Here is a 17738-nt window from a genome sequence, read left to right on the forward strand (position 1 = left end):
TTTTTCTTTCTTTTTCTTTCTTTTTCTTTCTTTTTCTTTCTTTTTCTTTCTTTTTCTTTCCTTTTTCCTTCATTCCAGCTGATGATGATGATGATGTGACGGCAGTTATCAACAGCTGAAAGAGAACTGACTCTTGACAGCTTCTTGTGTAACCCACCACTACAGTTCAATAGTGTTGCTCCTTGAAGGGGAGGGGGGGGGAACATGGACGAAGAAATATAGCAAAAAAAGTCTCCAAAAAAATACAATGCAGGGGCGTGTCTGTAGACCGACTCTAACTAGTGTGTCTCTGCCTGTTGTTGTTCAAGGTGGTTCAGCGACCCATTGCCCACACACTGAGTTTGCGAACCCCGGCAGCCTGATTTGCGAACAACTCTTTTTTTGCGTAAGGACGGTTCTTTTCCGCGTGGTTGCCAATAGTTGCGGAACCCGCGCAATTTCCACCTCGGCACTCCAGCTCCTTCAAATGCTTGCGTCAAGCCACAAACACTCTACCTGATGCCTTTCAAGGACCGACCGAGGACTTTCCAACCTGAAGGCGAGGAGACAAAAGGAGGAGCCAAGCTCTGTATTCTTCAGCAACAAATGGCCCCATCCTGGTTGGCACACACGCGCGCGGCGGCCCCTCACGCCCCTCCTCTGGCTCCTCCCACCACATGGTGTGGCGGCGGCGACGGCGCCTTTTTATTGGAGCGACAGCCATGATGCTTCTTGCTTCTTTGCCAGTCTTTTCTTGAGGTGCGCTCGTCCATCCGTCTCGCTTCGGTCCAATTGCCCAACCTAGTCGTGGGCCCGAGGCCCTTGATCTGGTCCTTGTGGCTATCCAATTCGTGCGCGATGAGCACGGGGGGAAGGGGGGGCGTGGAGATGAGCGTCTATTGCGCCTTCTTGTTGGTTGAGGCAGTTCCCCGGTTCCTGGGAGCTTCTAGCTAGCCAAGAGAAGCGCAGCGCCACCGGACTCGAACGCAACTTGGCACGCAACCGCACTGCGTTGGTGTGCGTCTCTGTGTGTGCGGTGCAATGTGTGTGCCTGACGTTTGTACATGTATCCTGTATGCCAGGCTTGACTTTGGTTCCCCCTCCTCGAGGAGCAGTGCCGGCTTCGATCAATCCTGATTCTGCCCCCCCCTCCCCTCCATGCCGCCGGGCGGGAATCGAAGCTGGTCTGTGCCTACCAAGTGCCGCCGCAGGCCCAAAAAGCAATACTTTCAAGGTACGGAGTACTGCCAGTTTCCCCAGGGCGGGAAGAAAAAAGCCATGCTGACGACAAGGGGAGCCCGATGCGGGAGCGCATTCAACTAGCCTGCACCAGAACCTTGTCCATACTGGTGCTAATAACGCAATACTGTTTCAATCTGGTCAATCTGGCCGCTGGGCAAGAGACTATGGGGTCATCTTTCCATGTGACGCAGAGGCACTTCCATTTCCGTCCTGCTGCAGATACACTAAGGCAACCCAAGACAAGCAGCTGAGGAGCTGGCCGTTCGACCAACTTTGAGCCGGTAAAGTGTAATTACTGGTAGTTGGGGGTTCATTCTCACTAGTACGATATCAGTTATCCGTGCAAACCAAGAAAGCAAACGAGAGCTTACCCAGTTTCGGGGGTTCAACACGCCCCCTTTGCCTTTCAAGCTCTGGGTCACCCGATGCAAGCGAGTCTAATAAGCACGATTATGTTATGCGCCATCTGCTTTCATTAAGAACGGGGACAATCTGTCTATGTGACAAAAGTTCAACTTCGCTCGCGCATCTCCATGGTGTTAGTGGAAGAAATGTAGTTTCTGAAGGAGCAAGAATGTCTGCATGAGATGAGTAACTAACGTTAGAGCCTCAATGCAATCCAAGCATGTTTTCACACGCCCCCCCGTTCCTTTCTCCCTTGTTGGGCCTAGTGAATGGCCTTGTTCGTTACTACAACCACTCCCCTGCATGTACGCCGAAAGTATACACGGTAGCTATCAGTAAGCCAACTCGTTGGGGGCAAGACGGAAGTATGTAATTCGTGCTCCGTAACTATACCATTCTCCCCAGTGCCCGGCTCCAGCAATAGCAAATAGCAAAGGAGATATTTCCAGATGCAGAGATTGGTCGTGGGGTCTTGTGCACGATGAGTGGTTGCGCCACGGTGAATAGGTACTTGATGGTGGCCCCCTCCCCCATGCCTTGTTGCGTATGCAAGCCCACACCGGTGAGCGATAACGATGTTCTGATTTCAGCAAAAGTGTGTGCCTTGAGCCGAAAAGGCAATGCAAGGCGAGAGAGGGGGGGGGCAAGGTTTTAGTTAGCCTCACGCATGATGGATGGGTATGACAGGCCACTGCCGACCCGTGTCGACTCAGATATTACATGCACCTTGGACCATATGATGTGCTGAAAGAGGCTCTACGCAGCGCTCATGCTGTTGGGGGGGGGGCCTTGTTGTTCCCATGCGCGCTGCAACCTGCACGGCGCACGCCTCACATGGGCACATCGCTGTCCAAACCGTAATTGTGCCAGTAGGCAGCCGAGTTGGCGCTTCCCCGACGTTCCCATGCACGCACAATGCATGGCTACTTCTCTGAGCCTCGATTGAACGTGGGAGGGGGGCAAGGTTCATCTATTTTCCTTGCATGTGTTCTCTTGTGCGCCGGCCCGGTAACTACGGGCGCATGCCGAAAAATTGGTTTCAGGCGTCACAATGTAACTTGCTGTAGGCTTTCTTATGCATTCGTACATGGAAAGCACCTTTGGATTTTATTATTTTATTGTATTTTTTTTTTGGCGTGTGTACTGCGGCTTGCAGATTGCATTAGAGCATCGTCGTGTGCAGCCCAGAATGGTACCCCGCCACCAGTGTGTCGGTGAAAGAATCATGATCAAGAGTTCATTCTATGATGGATACTACGAAAAAGAGCTGTTCTTGTCGCCGGAAAGCCAGGTGCCTGTCGCTGGACCCCCATGGGCACACTAGGGCGCGCCGGAATGTTACTCTGTTTCTACCGGAGGAATTACGTGGTCAAGCTGGAGTTCAACCCCGCAAAACAGGGTAATGATTTACTTTCTGCAATCATATATTAGTGTCCCATTCTGCGTTTGTGAATGAGGTGCAACGGACAAGTTGTGAGCGGGATAATGCTAATAAGCCACGAGTCGCCAAGGGGCCAAGAGGCCGTCGCTTTGGTTGGCTCCCTCTCGTTTGTCTTGTGTCGTCGCCTTTTGATACTCGTACTCGCGGCACACCCGCAGACTGATCCCTGCCATTTACCATGACGTTCCTCACCTACTTTTAAAACCTTGCCCCCGATATTGGCGCAGGGGCGGAACCAATCTGGACGCCTCATGGACCCAATCGAAATCCATATCGGAAGAATGAAAGACAATAAAATGTAAATAATAATGGTAGAAATAATAGAGCGGTAAAGCCATGCCTAACCCTGGTTGCGAACCCCGAACAGAGCGGCCCTCCCATGTCGGCGCATTTGTCCTGCATAACAGCGTCGCCCACTTCTGGCCAATCTGACAGACCACCCGACGATCCGTTGGCGTGTTGTGAGTGTCATTCGTTGGGCCGGTTGCATATCACGAGTGAAGGCGACAGTTGGTGATATGTACTTGTTAGATTAATAAGAAGAGCGGAATATTGCCATCTCCGCGGCGGAGTCTTTTCAACCCATCATGGCGCGTACTGTAATTTGTATTACTCTTCTCTTCTGTTGACACAACTAATACCTAGTCAGTTAGTTACGGGCACTTGGACTTGACCCGCCGGGTTGTCATCCGCCAAGCCCGAATGGAAGAATAGGCATACTGGTATAATGGGGCGTGCGTAACCGACCTGCCAGATCCATCTTTAACCGCAGTCATAGTGCGCTGTCAAGTTGCTTGTTATGCCGATACTAACGACTGAAAACAGCGAAGGGACTGGCATTCTTGACTCGTTTTGGAACCCGCGGCGGGTTGCCGGGACATGCCAAACCGGGGAGCGACGTCATGCTGCCATACAGAGGAGGAGGAAGAGGAAACAGACGACTTGTCCTGACAGAGGCCGTCTTGTCTTGTCCCAGCGCAGGCATCTTTACGTGGGCTGTGCTCGTTTGGGGAACCCGCAAACTCCGCATTGTTACAGACAAGATGAAGAGGTCAACCAACACCACACCCCCCCATCCCTGATGATGAAATCATGAACAATAGAAACTAGGCAGAGACCTTGTCTGGTCAAACTCCCCAAGCTCGTCCACAAAGCTCCAGCACGCCACCGCTCCTCCGCCACCAACCTATTCGTAGTGCGCAGAGAGATTGATGCCTTGCCGCTGCCGACTCAGCTCAGCCCATGTGTGGTCGAGGCAAACTCGAGTAACACAAGAGCAAGTGCCGGCATTATAACTACTTTGGCAGTATAACTTTTTCGTACTCTGTAGACAAACACACCGCCCCAGCCCGTTTCCTCCCATCTCAAACCCTCAACCCCCTCCTCTCTCTCTTCTCGCGGCGGACCGGGACTTGTGCTCGCCAACTAAGGGTCCAGACCAAGTATGCAAGCGAGCGGCATGGTCGTTTACACGCCACGGGGGCTGCTCAGTACCTACATTATTATTATTAGTGTATGTGTGTAGGTATGATGTATGTCCGCCCCCTCTCCCCGCCCCCGGAATGACACCTTTGGCCAGCCACCAGTGACGCCTGGCGCCATCACAGGCCTCAAGACGCGCGCCTTTCTCCAAGGGCTCAGACCAAAAAAAAAAAATACATTTGGGGGTTGCATTTGGCACGAACCCGAGACAAACAGGACAAAAGGGTTGGCTAAAAGGGCAAAGCGGAGACGGTGCTCCGTAATGGGCTGTTGGATTGACCACTGACAACCTGCAACGTAGCGCCCTTGGCCATCAGGCTGGGCTAACGTTAGTGGGCGAGGTTTTTTTTAAAGAAAAAACTACAAGTACGAGGCCACCCTCCATCATCCCGACAGTCTGGTTCGCACGAAAAACCATCACCGACATTCTTGCCAGCAACAAGCTACCGGTATGATGTAGCTACCAATTCAGGCGGGGACCTTTTTCTGCTCGAACCCTAGTACTCGCTCCTCCGTACCGTACCGTACCGTACCCGAAAAGACTCATTTCGCCTCTTCATTCAGACACCCCCTCGTTTGCTCCGACCGCCGCCGATTTTTCTTCACCCGCTCGTTGCCTTTTTTTTTTTCCCGCGTCGGCGCGAGATTGTTGCAAAGACGCTGCCGTCGGAAACCCACGCTCCCGGGACCAGAGTTGCCTTGTCTGCCTCGTGCCACACTCTACGCCATCATCCGTCGAGCAATCTGTGTGCGACTGTACTGGTAGCCAGAGCCAGGCAGGCTGCTTGGTCACGGCGCACAACCGTTCGGATACCAGATCCCCCCCCTCCAGTTCTCGGGGGCCCGAGAGATAATCTGGTCCCAGCCTCTCCCGCCGCTGCGTAACATGACGTGCGCGTTTGTGTTTGTGTCATCGGCGTGCTCAGGCACACCCAACGCCGATGGTTACACCTGTTTGATCGCGCGGCCAACTTTTTACCCCTACCGTGATATCAGCAACTTCAATACCGAACCGCTGTAGATGCCATCTCGCATGCCAATGCTGGCTGGGGGGGCACACTGGAGCAGATGCGTAGGGGAGAGTGCTCCCAAGCCCACACCACCCACAGCACTCTCCCATACCCAACACTGGGAGTCACTGGACGGTGGGACGTGGAGATGCCGGCTTGAATGGCATCGTTCTCACTTATCAGGCAGCCTCACTCCTAGTCACTGAGTAGTGTCCTTGATAGTAGTTATCCGTACAGAGACGCTGTCGCAAAAGGGCCGATTGCTAGTTGGCGCCTTGCCAGCGGCGCATCCCGGCCAACAAGACCGGCTCAGGTATCCCTGGCCGCCCGGTAGACGCCCGAATCGCAGGCGGGCGCCGCCGGACCGATGACTCAACAACCCACCACAACCAATCTTCGAGTGGCTCCTGGCATCATGCAAGGCCGTTTTACCCGAGTTCCTGTGAACCTGCGGCGAGTGCAGTTACTCCTCAGCCTAAAGTGTTGTAAATTATTTTCTCTTGTTTGCCGTGGACTTGGGGGGCGAGAGGTTGATATCAGCAGCTTCAGCACCTTGAACCTCGTCTCTGTGCCGACGAGTGCCGTGATAAGCCATGACGCTGCGCGCCGCCATTGGTCTGTGTCCGCGAGATACATGATACTCGGCGGCATGGGGGGGGGGAAGGGAGGAGGGGAGGGGTGTCTCACGTCGGGACTTGCGAGAGGGCTGGTGGACCGCCCCAATGCCCCAAGAAAGAACCTCTTTTTTGGCGACTTTGCGACTTCCGAGTCTGGAAGCGGGAAAGAGGGCCCGAGGCGAGCTTGTCGTCTTGTTTTAAACGAATGGGCCAATCATGGACAGTTGCGCAGTCTATTGATCTACAAGGACCAGATAGCTTGGCAAGTCTATAGCGGCGTTAGCCTGTGCGTACTAGTATGCCGGGTATGGCCTGCCTACCTATGCTTGCAATCTGTACGGGCCTGTATGTACGCCGATGCCTGTTAAATCTGCACGCCTATGCCTGTATGCATGTCTAGGTCTCTCGAATTGACCCTGCAGCGTCTCAACGCGAGAAACCAGTCGCGTGTTTCTCCACCGAACCTCGTCTGCCACTTGCTGCGAGTCGCTACTGGTCATGCATCCCGAGAAATGCTTTCAAGGTTGGGAAGGCTGGTTGGGAAGCTTGGACGGAGAGAGAGGAAAAAAAGCTTGTCAAGGGGGTTTTCCCGGTCCCACTGTTGAGAGGAGCAAGGCGCGCGGTTAGGCCCGCTGGTTGGTCCAAGGGACCGGGCTTTGAACAAGTTGCCTGTTTCTATTTCCGTACAGTTCCATCAGTAGCGAGCTAACTAACAGTGCAACCCAACAGGGGGCACCGCCTTTTTCAGCTGCTAATATTCGTTATTACAAAGTGGTTACAGATCGTGTCGTCGCACCCGGCACTGTGCTCGTGTGTTGCGGCAGGCCACGAATCGTCATGGCCCGGCACGACCACTCGGTGTGGCCCCCTTTGACGCCGAGCAAAGGCGCGCCGTCAGCGGAGTCGCCCGCCCAGCTTTCAGCCGGTGTCTGTTCCCAGAGCGCGGCCCGAGCTGGACCGCGGACATGTCTAACTATCGAGCGGCGGTATTGTGGCTTTAAGCGAGGCATATGTACCGCTGCCTATCCTGTATGTAGTCATGACAAGACGCTACATTGACTGGGAACTATGGAGATGAAAGGATAGTCTGGTCGGCCCGCCTTTGCGTTTCGTTATTCGTTATTCGTTCATGTTATTTTATTCTACTATTAATACAGTGATGCTCACTGTCAAGTTGACACAACCTACCAATTCACGACTACATACTTGCCATGCTGACTAGTTCCTGATGCAATAAACCGTCGGCACCAACGGTACATTCCTACATTCGTGTTGAGGCCAACTTTGGGCTAGCCCACCTTTGCACATGGCCGGAAGCTCAAGTTGGGTCGATGGCAACCAGCAGCAGCGCCAGGGCTGGCTCTGTCTTGCAAGAAGTAAAAACCCCGAGATCTTTGTTGGTGGTGGCTGAGCACAAGAACCCTTGCTCTGCGGACCGACTCCACACACCCTCTTGTTCAAAGATCTGGCTCGCTGGCCCATTTGTTCCCCCCCTCTCAATTTGTATTGCCGGTGAGGGCGCCTCGGCGATGAATGGTTACATTATGGCGTCGCAAGCTGTTGCTCCAAGCTCCATCCCATGACGGACGGAAACAAAGCATGCTCCCACTCTCGCGTCTTGATACTCGGGGGAGGAGGGGAGGGGAGAGGGGGGGGGGTCCAGTATGCTGTGACGAGGTTTTCCCATTCTCTTTTTCAAAGGGTTGGCTTGCTTCATCCGTGTGCTCACCCGGACAGCCCAAGCAGCGAACGAGCGTAGCAATGCAGTTTGCGCCAAGCAAGTTGAAGATGATGCATCATACCAGGCGAGACAACTACCGCGCCGGGACTGCTGTGCATCGCCCGGAAACCCAGGCCAACATCTGCCGGGCCACACACCACACCCCTCCTCACTCTTACACCGTTGGGCTGGTGACGGGTTTTTGCTCACTGGATGAGGGGAGAGAGGGGGGGCTTCCGCTTCCAGGCTTCAGCTCTCAGGACGGGCTGGCTGGCACTCGGCAAATGCAGAAACGGCATCGTGACGCGAGTGTGTGTGGCCTAGCGTGCAAGCTGAGCGCAGTGACGAAGTTGAATTTGGCACAAGACGGAAGGGGAGAGAGAGAGAGAGCAAACACGAAAATCCATTACGCACGCTTGGCTCTGATCGCTCGGCACCTACGTTCGATTGAAATGGGCAAAATGCCGGCGCTATGCCTCTTTCTTTCCCGTGAGATGAGATGAGCAGGCCGATCACTTGGACGCTCGAGACACCTGTGAGACAGACTGAGAATGCATGCCCTAGACCGCATCGTCACTTTTTTGCAAAAAACCCCCTGTATTGCATTTTGGTCAATGAATCGAACAAGTGGTCAAATTGATCCACTGGCGAGCTCCGAACGGGCCCTTGTTCTGGTTTCGGGCCTCGCCATTTTCACATTTCTGGAAGCAACACGGGAGGGGGAAGGAGGAGAGGGAGAAGGGAGGGAGGGGGGGGGTGTGTCTGTACTAAATGGCACTTGAATCGACGGGGTGGCCCACGGTAGTTTTGTATCATCTGGGGCGAACCCGTCTCATAGGTTCGGAGCGCTCCATCTGACCTATTCGGGACAGACGTGGACACGGGACGGAGATGATGCCCAAACTGGAACAAACTGTATCTTTGTGACGGGGGTGCCATGCTTTCCCTATTATTACCAGCGAGCCCATGGCTGGAGCCCAACAAGGCTCTCCGATGGCACGCCCACGAAGCGGAGGTATTTTTTTTTAAATTGTTTTCAATTGTTTTTTTTTAATACATGCCCTGCTGAAACTTGGAGACTCGGCTGATGACTTTGTAGAGTCGTATTTTGGTACATGATGCGTACCAACGACGTGATGTTTCAAGTCAGTTGCCGGTGGCACGTTGGTGACGCCGACTGACTAGTTAGAGCAACAAGGCTCATAGTCGGGATTCGGAAAACTATTTTTCTTGTCTTGATGCAAAAATAAGAGCGTGGTCGAGAGTCAATGTATTGCAGGACTGGTGTCTCGGTATGAGGTTGCGGTGGAGGGATTGGTGGGCGGTGGGTAGCGGCGAGGGATGTGACAGCAGCCACAAGTTCGAAGCAAGATTATTACCAGACGTGAAATTGCCTACATTATCAGAATTCTATTGCACATCGCCACGTTGCTTCAGATATAGGCCCTTCCCCTCCCCGAGGTCCGGCACTTTATCAACATCGGAAAAAGGACAATTATTGCCCTTCCCAAAAAATACCACTGGATGGTGGAGGCAGAGAGTCAAAGCAGCTCACCCCCACCCCCCTGGCTCAGCCAGTGCCGGGCACGTAACCCTGCCCTTGCAAAAAGACGAGGAAAGGAATAAGAACCCAATGAGTACAAATTGCTGGTAGTTGTCTACGGCCGGCACGCGGCGGTGGCCGTCTCCCCCGTAACTAGAAAAGCCAGGGTGAAAAGCCGGTCGCATGGCATCACATCACAGTTCAAACGAGAAAAGCCCGAGGCCCCGGGTGGCGCAGGTGCCCGCTGTCGTTCGTAGGTAAAACGGCGACTGGTACATATGATGATCGAACCCCTTCCGCCTCGCTTGCCGTTGATCAGAACTCGGCACTGCGGATGATGATCGGGTGACGTTGAAAGTAAGTCTAGTAGCTACTTCGAAGTGGTTCGCCGAGCTCACGAACAGGAAGACACGGCGCTAAAAAGCATCATCAATAAATCGGGTTATCGCTGAACACCACCAACTTACAAGAACTGCTTGCATCGCCTGAGGTTCCTGCTTCTGACGCAATAATACTAGTCATGCGCTGGCGGCGGTTTCTTCAGGGCTGCTCAGCTGCCGCGGCTCGGCAACGCGGCAGTGCCACAGCATGATGAAATCAGAGTTTGAGGCCACGTTCGGTGTCTCCCGCTAGCGGAATCTCGAGGCCGACGGCAGGTCTAACTTGGTACAGTGGTGTAGTTAGTTGGTTGCTGGAATGGCTGGCCAAATTCCGAAGCTCCCTGGCCAGCTGTACTAGTGGGTTCCAGGTATGTAGGTAGGTACCTATTCCGGCTGAGTGAGTGATTCTTGCAAGCGCAGTGGGGTGACAAAGCCGGAATTAAAAAGTCACAGCTCTGTAAAAACGCCATCGACAATTGGCCCAGCGTGCGGCTACTGGAGCCTCAAGTAAGCTCAGACGTCTGATATCTCACTAGCGGGAGGCCGGATGGAGAGCCCCTAGAACGAACTGCTAATTCTGGTAGGTACCGAATGGACTAGGTGCCGGTGCTAACGTCGATTATTCCCTCTTTTACTGAAGAAGGAAACTAGTTTTTTATTAATAATTAGGACGTGTTTTGGCGGGAAAAAATCCCCCAAAAAACCGCCACAGTGTACATACACATAATTTGTACAGGAAGCCAATTTGTCATCCAACTCTCCCCGCCCATGGCGCTGTACCTGCAGGGGATCGCACAAAGAAACTCTGGAGAGGCGCAAACGCTTCCGAATTGGCCCAGATCGGCTCTTCCCCCCCAGATGGGCCTTTTGGTGATTTAACAGAAAAAAAAAGGCAGCGTGGACCTTTGCAGTTGCACAATGCGGTAGCCACAGCAGATGTGGCCCATCGTCGTGTCCACTAGGCTGTCACCGTCCACGTTCCGTTGGTGGTCTCTGAACGGTCCCATCTCATCTCGTTGCTTGAATGTGGCAGCTTTTGATGGCTCGACTTCTGGCCGCATTGTGAGAGAGAGTCGTGTTTCTCCATTCCAACGTTGGGACGGCTCATGGGACAAGGAGGCGCTGCGTCAGCAAGGGCAAAAGTACTTTTGACGTTGCACAGGCACATAGACGATTGCCACCCCCCGGTTCAGTTCGACTGCCCGCGTTGGCTATATCAGGAACGGCTACGAACAACGAACGACGAGCTTGAAACTTCAAGGAATAGCGGACAACTGGTTACCGTCGACGCAAACCCATCTCGAAAGCATCAACCCGTTGGCCACATCCCCCGGGCTTGTTCTCACGTCTGCCTGCCTTCCTGCCTGCCGCCATCGTGGCTTGCCCACCATCGCTTCATAACCGAAGAGGCAACAACCAGGCTGCGGCATTCGTATGACAAGGTTGAAGGTTGCCGGTTCTTTTTGACTCGAGCCAACTGTCACCCCCTCCCCCTTGTGGCGGCGGCGGCGCCATCCAGACCATCCATCCATCCACACACAACACAACACAACACAACACACACAACACACACACCCCTCTCTGTTCCGCCCCCAGCTTGCCCACCCCCCTCTTCGGCCAAGGGCGTGTCAAAGAAGAATTTCTCGTTACATGGCGAGTTGGACAACAAGGCAAAAAACCTCTTGTGTTAGTCCGGCCCCATCCTAACTAGTTATCCTACACAGAGCCAGAGAGAGGTGCAACATGGGCTTTGCATCCAGCAAATAAACGCTTCACGTTTGTCCCGGCAATCTGGTAACCGTTTTCCTTGGCTGCTTTTTGCATTGCTCCGTCGTTTTCTCATCCTTTTGCTCAGCTGCCCCGTTTCTTTTTCTTGTTAGTTATTTTGTCCTAAATAAACCACCCGTTCCCGTCATCCTGCTCTTTCTCCTCGCTTCAACCCTTGCCTGCCCACCACCCAACACACCCAACGACCACATCATAGACTGCCCTGGTCGGCCTCTTCTTCTATTCATTCAACTTTCTTGCTGTACAAATCACATGGGCACCTGCCCTTCTCCAACGTTCCCCTTGCAAAACAACAAAACCAAATCACACTGCCGGCGGCTTCTTGTTCGGCAAATCGCTACCAACAACGCTGCTGTCATACTACTGATCTAAACTTCCAAGAGCCACTGACAAGAGAGATTGAAAGAGAGGGTGCCTTGGACCTCGTGCCTCTCTCAGAATCTCCTCTCAATGGGTTCCTCTACAACATTCGAGTCGCTTCCACGAATGGCCTTGCCAGACACCCCCCCAGAGCTGGCGAGCCCGACGGCGACTTCCTTCTCCTCTAGATCGTCTCCCTCGGCAGATCACGTCTGGGCCTCGCAGGCATTAGCATCTTTGCCCATGTCAAAGTATGATCAGACGCCGGGCCGTGACGAGGCCGACGACCGTCGCGAGAGCACGCCTCTGAACCCCTCCAAACCCGCCGAGCGCCTGCAACTGCCTCCCTTTAGCAGCCTGTTGGACCCCCCATCCTCCATGCGGCCGCTAAATCCCCTCCATGGCCGTCCTTCTCATTATCCAATGCACTCGCCGCTCGACCGTCCCCACGCCTTGACGCCTGCGCCGAGTCAAAACTCGTCTTTGTACTTTCCCTCGCCAGCAGCGCAGCCCAGAACCACGTATGACGCCTCTGCGCATGAAATGGGACAGTCCTATTCCGGCTCGCGATCGCCCCGGATGAGCGAGTCCAGGAATCAGACGGACAGGGAGCTGGCTTGGTCGCACCACGAGACTGGGCGACACGAGTACATGCTGGGCACGCAGAGTACGACGCGTAGGCACCTTCCAGAGTCAAGAGATGGACCCATGGACGACAAGAAGGAGCAGCAACCGAGCTCACATTCCCAGGCGGCCAATGCATCGGAGAGCGCCGCTCCCAAGAACAGCCTGGGCCCCAAGATATGGACTGGCAACCACTTCCTGCCTCGTTTTGTGCGGACTGCTGAGGTCGAGGGTGAAGGATTGTGCTACTTCTACGACGACGAAACGCACTGCAAGACGGTCATTGATGGCGAGGCTGTCAATGCCCTGTGGGGTGTCACAAAGGCTGGCAAGCCAAGAAAGAGGCTTGCCATTGCGTGCGTCACCTGTCGCGAAAAGAAGATCAAATGCGATCCCGACTTTCCTCGATGTGTCCAGTGCGACAAGTTTGGCAGGACCTGCAAGTTCAAAAACGCACCCAGAGGCGGCCAGACGGCCTCACCCTCGACACAGCCGGCGGAGCTGTATAGTGGAAAGGCCATGTCGTCTCCACGAGGCTCCCGAGATTCGAGGTCCCCTGCTGCCCAGCTAGCCTGTCATCCGAGCTTTGACGACAGCCATCATAAGCGCCTTAAGCTCGGAGCAGAGACGTATAGCCCTTCAAGAGGCAGATCGCTGGCTGTGTCCGACGCCATGGACCATTCCAAGTCTCCTCAGCCATCCTACCGACGTCCATCGGACACTGGTCGTATTTCGGACGAGGTCTTATGTTGTGCCTGGCACACTGATGTATACGCCTCTAATCCCCCGCTCATCACCGATGTCGTCACAAAGTTCTTTTACCATATTGAATCTACGATGCTTCTAAAGTTTCTGCCCCAGACTATTTGGGAAGCACACCTCGCCAACTCGAGCCATAGAAAGCTGCCAGAGGACTTGATGCTCCTATACAGCGTCCTGACCGTTGGGGTCGCTCTTTCTGACGGCTCCAGGGATATTGCTTCTGAATATGCCCAAGTCGCCCACTACGCCCAGAAGAACCTCGGGATGGACTGCCTGCAGCTCGTCCAGAGCCGTATCCTTCTGGCGGCGTATTACATGTCCGTTGATCGCGTCTACGATGCGAACGAGCTGCTATCGTCTGCCTGGGCAGCTGCAGCCAGTTTGCAGCTGAATGTGGAACTCGACAAGTCTACAGAGGCCAACATGACGACGTATCCGTTTGGCATGACCAGAACTGGATACAAAGAAAGCCGTCGCCGCACACTCTGGTCGCTGTTCATGCTAGAAAGATTCAACGGAATTTTCCCCAACAGATGCGCCATGGTGAATGTGGAACATCTCTACATTCGTCTGCCCACCGACAATCAAAGCTTTGAAAATCAAATCGAGCGGACTGAGCCGCTCTTTGACCCATATAGCTGCACAGCATCGACAAGTCTCGGCTCGCACAATGTTCTGGCTAGCCTCGTAGAAATTACGTATCTCTGGTCCGAGTGCCAAGCTACGTTGTATCGAATTGCCTCCCGCCCGGCCGCGGCCGCGGACGAGTCGACCAGAATCCAGACTCTGGCAAGGAAGATTAGAAGCTGGTTTGCTTCGCTGCCGGAGCACCTGACCTTTTCCCCGGGCAATCTCAAGGAGTCGCTGTACAGTGGCAGTGTGGGAGCTTTTGTTTCGCTGCATCTGTTGTATCACCACGCAATGATCAAGGTGAACCGCCATCATCATTCCGCGGGCACCCTGCTTGGCTCGCAGGTGCAGAGCTGCTCTGCGCACAAGTGCTTCGGCCATGCCTCTGGCATTTTGGAACTACTGCAAGAATTTGAAACCTTGCGTCGTTCGCAGATGGTCGTCACCGTGCACCCCCGTGTTGCGAGCCTGGCTCTCGTCGACGCGGTTGATACGCTGACGGCCAATGGCACGCTGGCAAGCCTCTCGTCCCAGATCAACAGCAGCAGAGAAGCTCTGGCATTTGTTGAGCAGCTGTCTCATACGTGGGAGGACATGGCTCGCTCCAAGGCTGTTATTCTCAAGCGGCTGGATGATTTGCTCTACATTCGCAAGCAAGGGCCCAGACCGGCAAGCCCAATGAGCGGTTACCGCATTCTGAGCACAAGCGGTGATTGTCGCTGGCAAATTTGCGAGCCAATCGATTCTCTGCTACCCAAGGAGATGGATATCGTCTACACGATGCCTCTCTGATTTTCAACCGTTTTCTGCCAACTCCTCTCTTTGTTTGAATGTCGCCCCAATCTATGGTTGTGGAAACCACAACGCTTGAAGCATCGGCTGGTGCTTTTTTTCTTTGGTTTTATATATCTCTTCAAGGGCAAGCTCGGGTCAAAACGGAACCTAGGATAGTTTTCAGTCTACAGTTTGGACTCTGCCGAGATGGGATTCCGCGGCAAGCCGGCGCGCTACGTTTTGTTTTTTTGGGGGACCAGGCACGCCTGCAGATAAGGCACAGCATCGTAAGAATGGAACATAGGTCTTCAGAGACCGAATCATGATATATGACCAATGAAACTACCTTGACAATCTTTTCATGATTTCTAAACCGCGCGTGTAAGCTGTATAGGCGACCGACCTGCAACTTGATGCTGTTGCTGTTGAGAAGCTGCCTAAATTTGAAATAATAAGAGCTAAATTAACCGCGCGGCCGCAAGCGCTTCTTCGGAGTGTTGGTCTAGTTCTAGCCAAACAGTCAGTCTCCATGAAGCTCACCACCTAGCTCCGATAATTGAACATGGGGAGGTGGCCAAACCAGGGTACGGAGGCTAGTCACGCGACAGTGACAAGGGCGAGACAGAGTCGATCGTCGATCCAGCAGGCACTGTTCCTTGTAAAGAGAATGTTGCTGTAGAGTCGATAACTAGCGGTTATCTACCTGAGTAAGGCATTTTTTTTCTGGATTTATTAATTTATTGAAACCGCAGAAACGAGTCGCCCTTATACGAAAACGGGGCAGACTTGGGCGGATACGGATAGATGCGTATTTGATCCAAATATCCAAATATAGGCACATTCTAGGCGAGGGGCACTGTAGAGGGAGCCTGACCGCCCAGGTTGAATACAGCGGGGGGTGACGCCTAAAACCCCATAAGCCCACTGCAAGTCACCTCCAACTCCCTAAAAAAGAGCGGCCGCCGCCTCGTCCCAAGTGGTCCAGTCCCCTCTTTTTCTTCTTTTCTGCCCGTCTTAATCTTAATAACCAAAGGGTCGTCACTCGTCGATCATTTATTCCCCCTTGTTGGTGCCAGGAAAAAAAAAAGGGAACATCTTGCGCACACGCTGACGGGCTCTCTACGTGTCTCCTTTTTTGCCATCAACTCTCGTTTTTTTTCTTTCCTGCTCAACCGCCGCCTCTTCTTGTTTTCGCGCCGCCTTCCTTTTCTCGACACTCGCTTTCTTCGTTCTTCTCCTTCTTCAACTAGCCTCATCATGAGCTTCTTCACGGCCGTGATTGGCGTCTTGGCCCCTCTCATGATTGCGCTGTCGCCCGTGCTGTCCTATGGCGACCAGGCCCTCGCGATGCACCGCAGCAAGTCGAGCGCCGGCTTCTCGCTCGATATTCCGCTCATCATGCTTGTCGCTTCTTTTCTCCGGTACGTCACTTTCGCGACATTACAACCCTGCGTCGCGTCCGGCCCCGAGGATCCAACCCTCCCCCACCACCACCATCGCCATCGCCAAGCCTTTTTCGCTGCAGATATTACTCTATACTTTCCTTTCTTCCCACGTGCTAATCAATATTTGTCTGCAGCATCTTTTACTGGCCCGGCGCGCGATACGATACGAGTCTACTTGTCCAGTCCGTCATCATGGTCGGCATGCAGCTGGCCCTGCTCAAAATCGCCCTTGACAACCGCCCCGGCCCCTCCTCCAAGGGAGGCGAGTCCAGCCAGCCATTCAACGGCATGCAGGCCAACGAAAAGGGCTTCGTCGAGGCTATCCTAAACTTTGAGCGCCCCTACAACTTTTGGCAGTGGAAGGCGGACAAGCCGTACGTTCCCAGACAACCCCCGATGCGCGACACCTCTTCGATGCGCTGCTAACTTGATGTCGCAGGTACTGGCACTTCCTCATGTACTTTGCCCTCGCCCTCTGCGTCCTCCAGCTCATCTTCGCGCCGATCCACTCCTTTTACGGCTTCTACTCGGAGATGCTCGGCATCGTCGGGCTCTCCGTCGAGGCCACCCTGCCGCTCCCGCAAATCGTCGCCAACATCCAGACCCGCGCCTGCAAGGGCTTCCGCCTCTCCGTCCTCGCCAGCTGGCTCATCGGCGACGCCATGAAGATGATTTGGTTCTTCACCTCGACCTCGGAGATTCCCTGGGCCTTCAAGGTCTGCGGCGTCTTCCAGGCCAGCTGCGACTGCCTGCTCGGCCTGCAATACTTCTTCTTTGAGACCCAGGCCGGCGCCCAGCTGCTCCAGTCGACACCGTTTGCCTCGGCCGTCAGCAGCCACCACAGCGTCCAGTACCACCAGATGCAGCAACTGCAGGACAGTGACTGGGATAGCCACCACCACCCGTCCGAATACAAGCCTGCCCTGCACGCCCCCGCGAGAAGCCTCACCCCGACGAGACGGCCTGCGCCCTTTAGCGACGACGGTGTGGAATAGAGGTCCCATACGACCTATCGACTGGTGCAGGCGAGCTGGCATGTCGCTGCCGCTCCCTTGCTTTCATCCTCTGCATATCTATGCGCCCTTTGAATTTTTTTTTGAGAGAACCGAAAGTCATGAAGAATATTACTTGTAATCGATTGATTTGGGCGTTTTGGGGGGAATGGGCATTGTTGGTTTCAGGCAATTTTTTTTTCTCATAATCATATAACTACCTATCAGCTTTTATAGCTTTTATAGACTCGCCTTGGTTAGAACTTGTGCCTGGTTCTCAGTCGGAGCGAGCTGGGCGTTAGCACTTGTTATCGCGGGACCTTGGGGGATCGGGGTGGACCATACGATACACTGGCGTACTTGGAGGGATTTGCATCAAATGAAATTAAAATACACACACATGGTGAACTTTGACACCTATTGCCAATTGATTCTATATTACTTGTCGCGTGCTGTTCTCGCTGCGTAGAAGCGCTCGCTTGGCTTGTACCCGTCTATCTCAGCAGCACCAGAGCGCACCTGGACCCAGAGGACCCCAGCCACC

General features: G+C 53.9%; 2 protein-coding genes across 2 annotated transcripts; both read left to right on the top strand.

The window, feature by feature from the left end:
• Positions 1-12057: 12057 nt before the first annotated feature.
• Positions 12058-14775, top strand: CCM_05618 (C6 transcription factor; the record flags this gene model as incomplete). Its single annotated transcript, XM_006670762.1, has 1 exon — positions 12058-14775. The coding sequence occupies one exon, from the start codon at positions 12058-12060 to the stop codon at positions 14773-14775; it is 2718 nt and encodes a 905-aa protein (XP_006670825.1).
• Positions 14776-16014: 1239 nt separating this feature from the next.
• On the top strand, positions 16015-17197 carry CCM_05619 (PQ loop repeat protein; the record flags this gene model as incomplete). Its single annotated transcript, XM_006670763.1, has 3 exons — positions 16015-16178; positions 16337-16576; positions 16642-17197. 3 exons carry the CDS (start codon positions 16015-16017, stop codon positions 17195-17197), a joined length of 960 nt encoding a protein of 319 aa, XP_006670826.1.
• Between the last annotated feature and the right edge of the window lie 541 nt (positions 17198-17738).

The sequence above is a fragment of the Cordyceps militaris genome, assembly GCF_000225605.1.
Source record: "Cordyceps militaris CM01 unplaced genomic scaffold CCM_S00004, whole genome shotgun sequence".
In the NCBI taxonomy this organism is placed as follows: domain Eukaryota; kingdom Fungi; phylum Ascomycota; class Sordariomycetes; order Hypocreales; family Cordycipitaceae; genus Cordyceps; species Cordyceps militaris.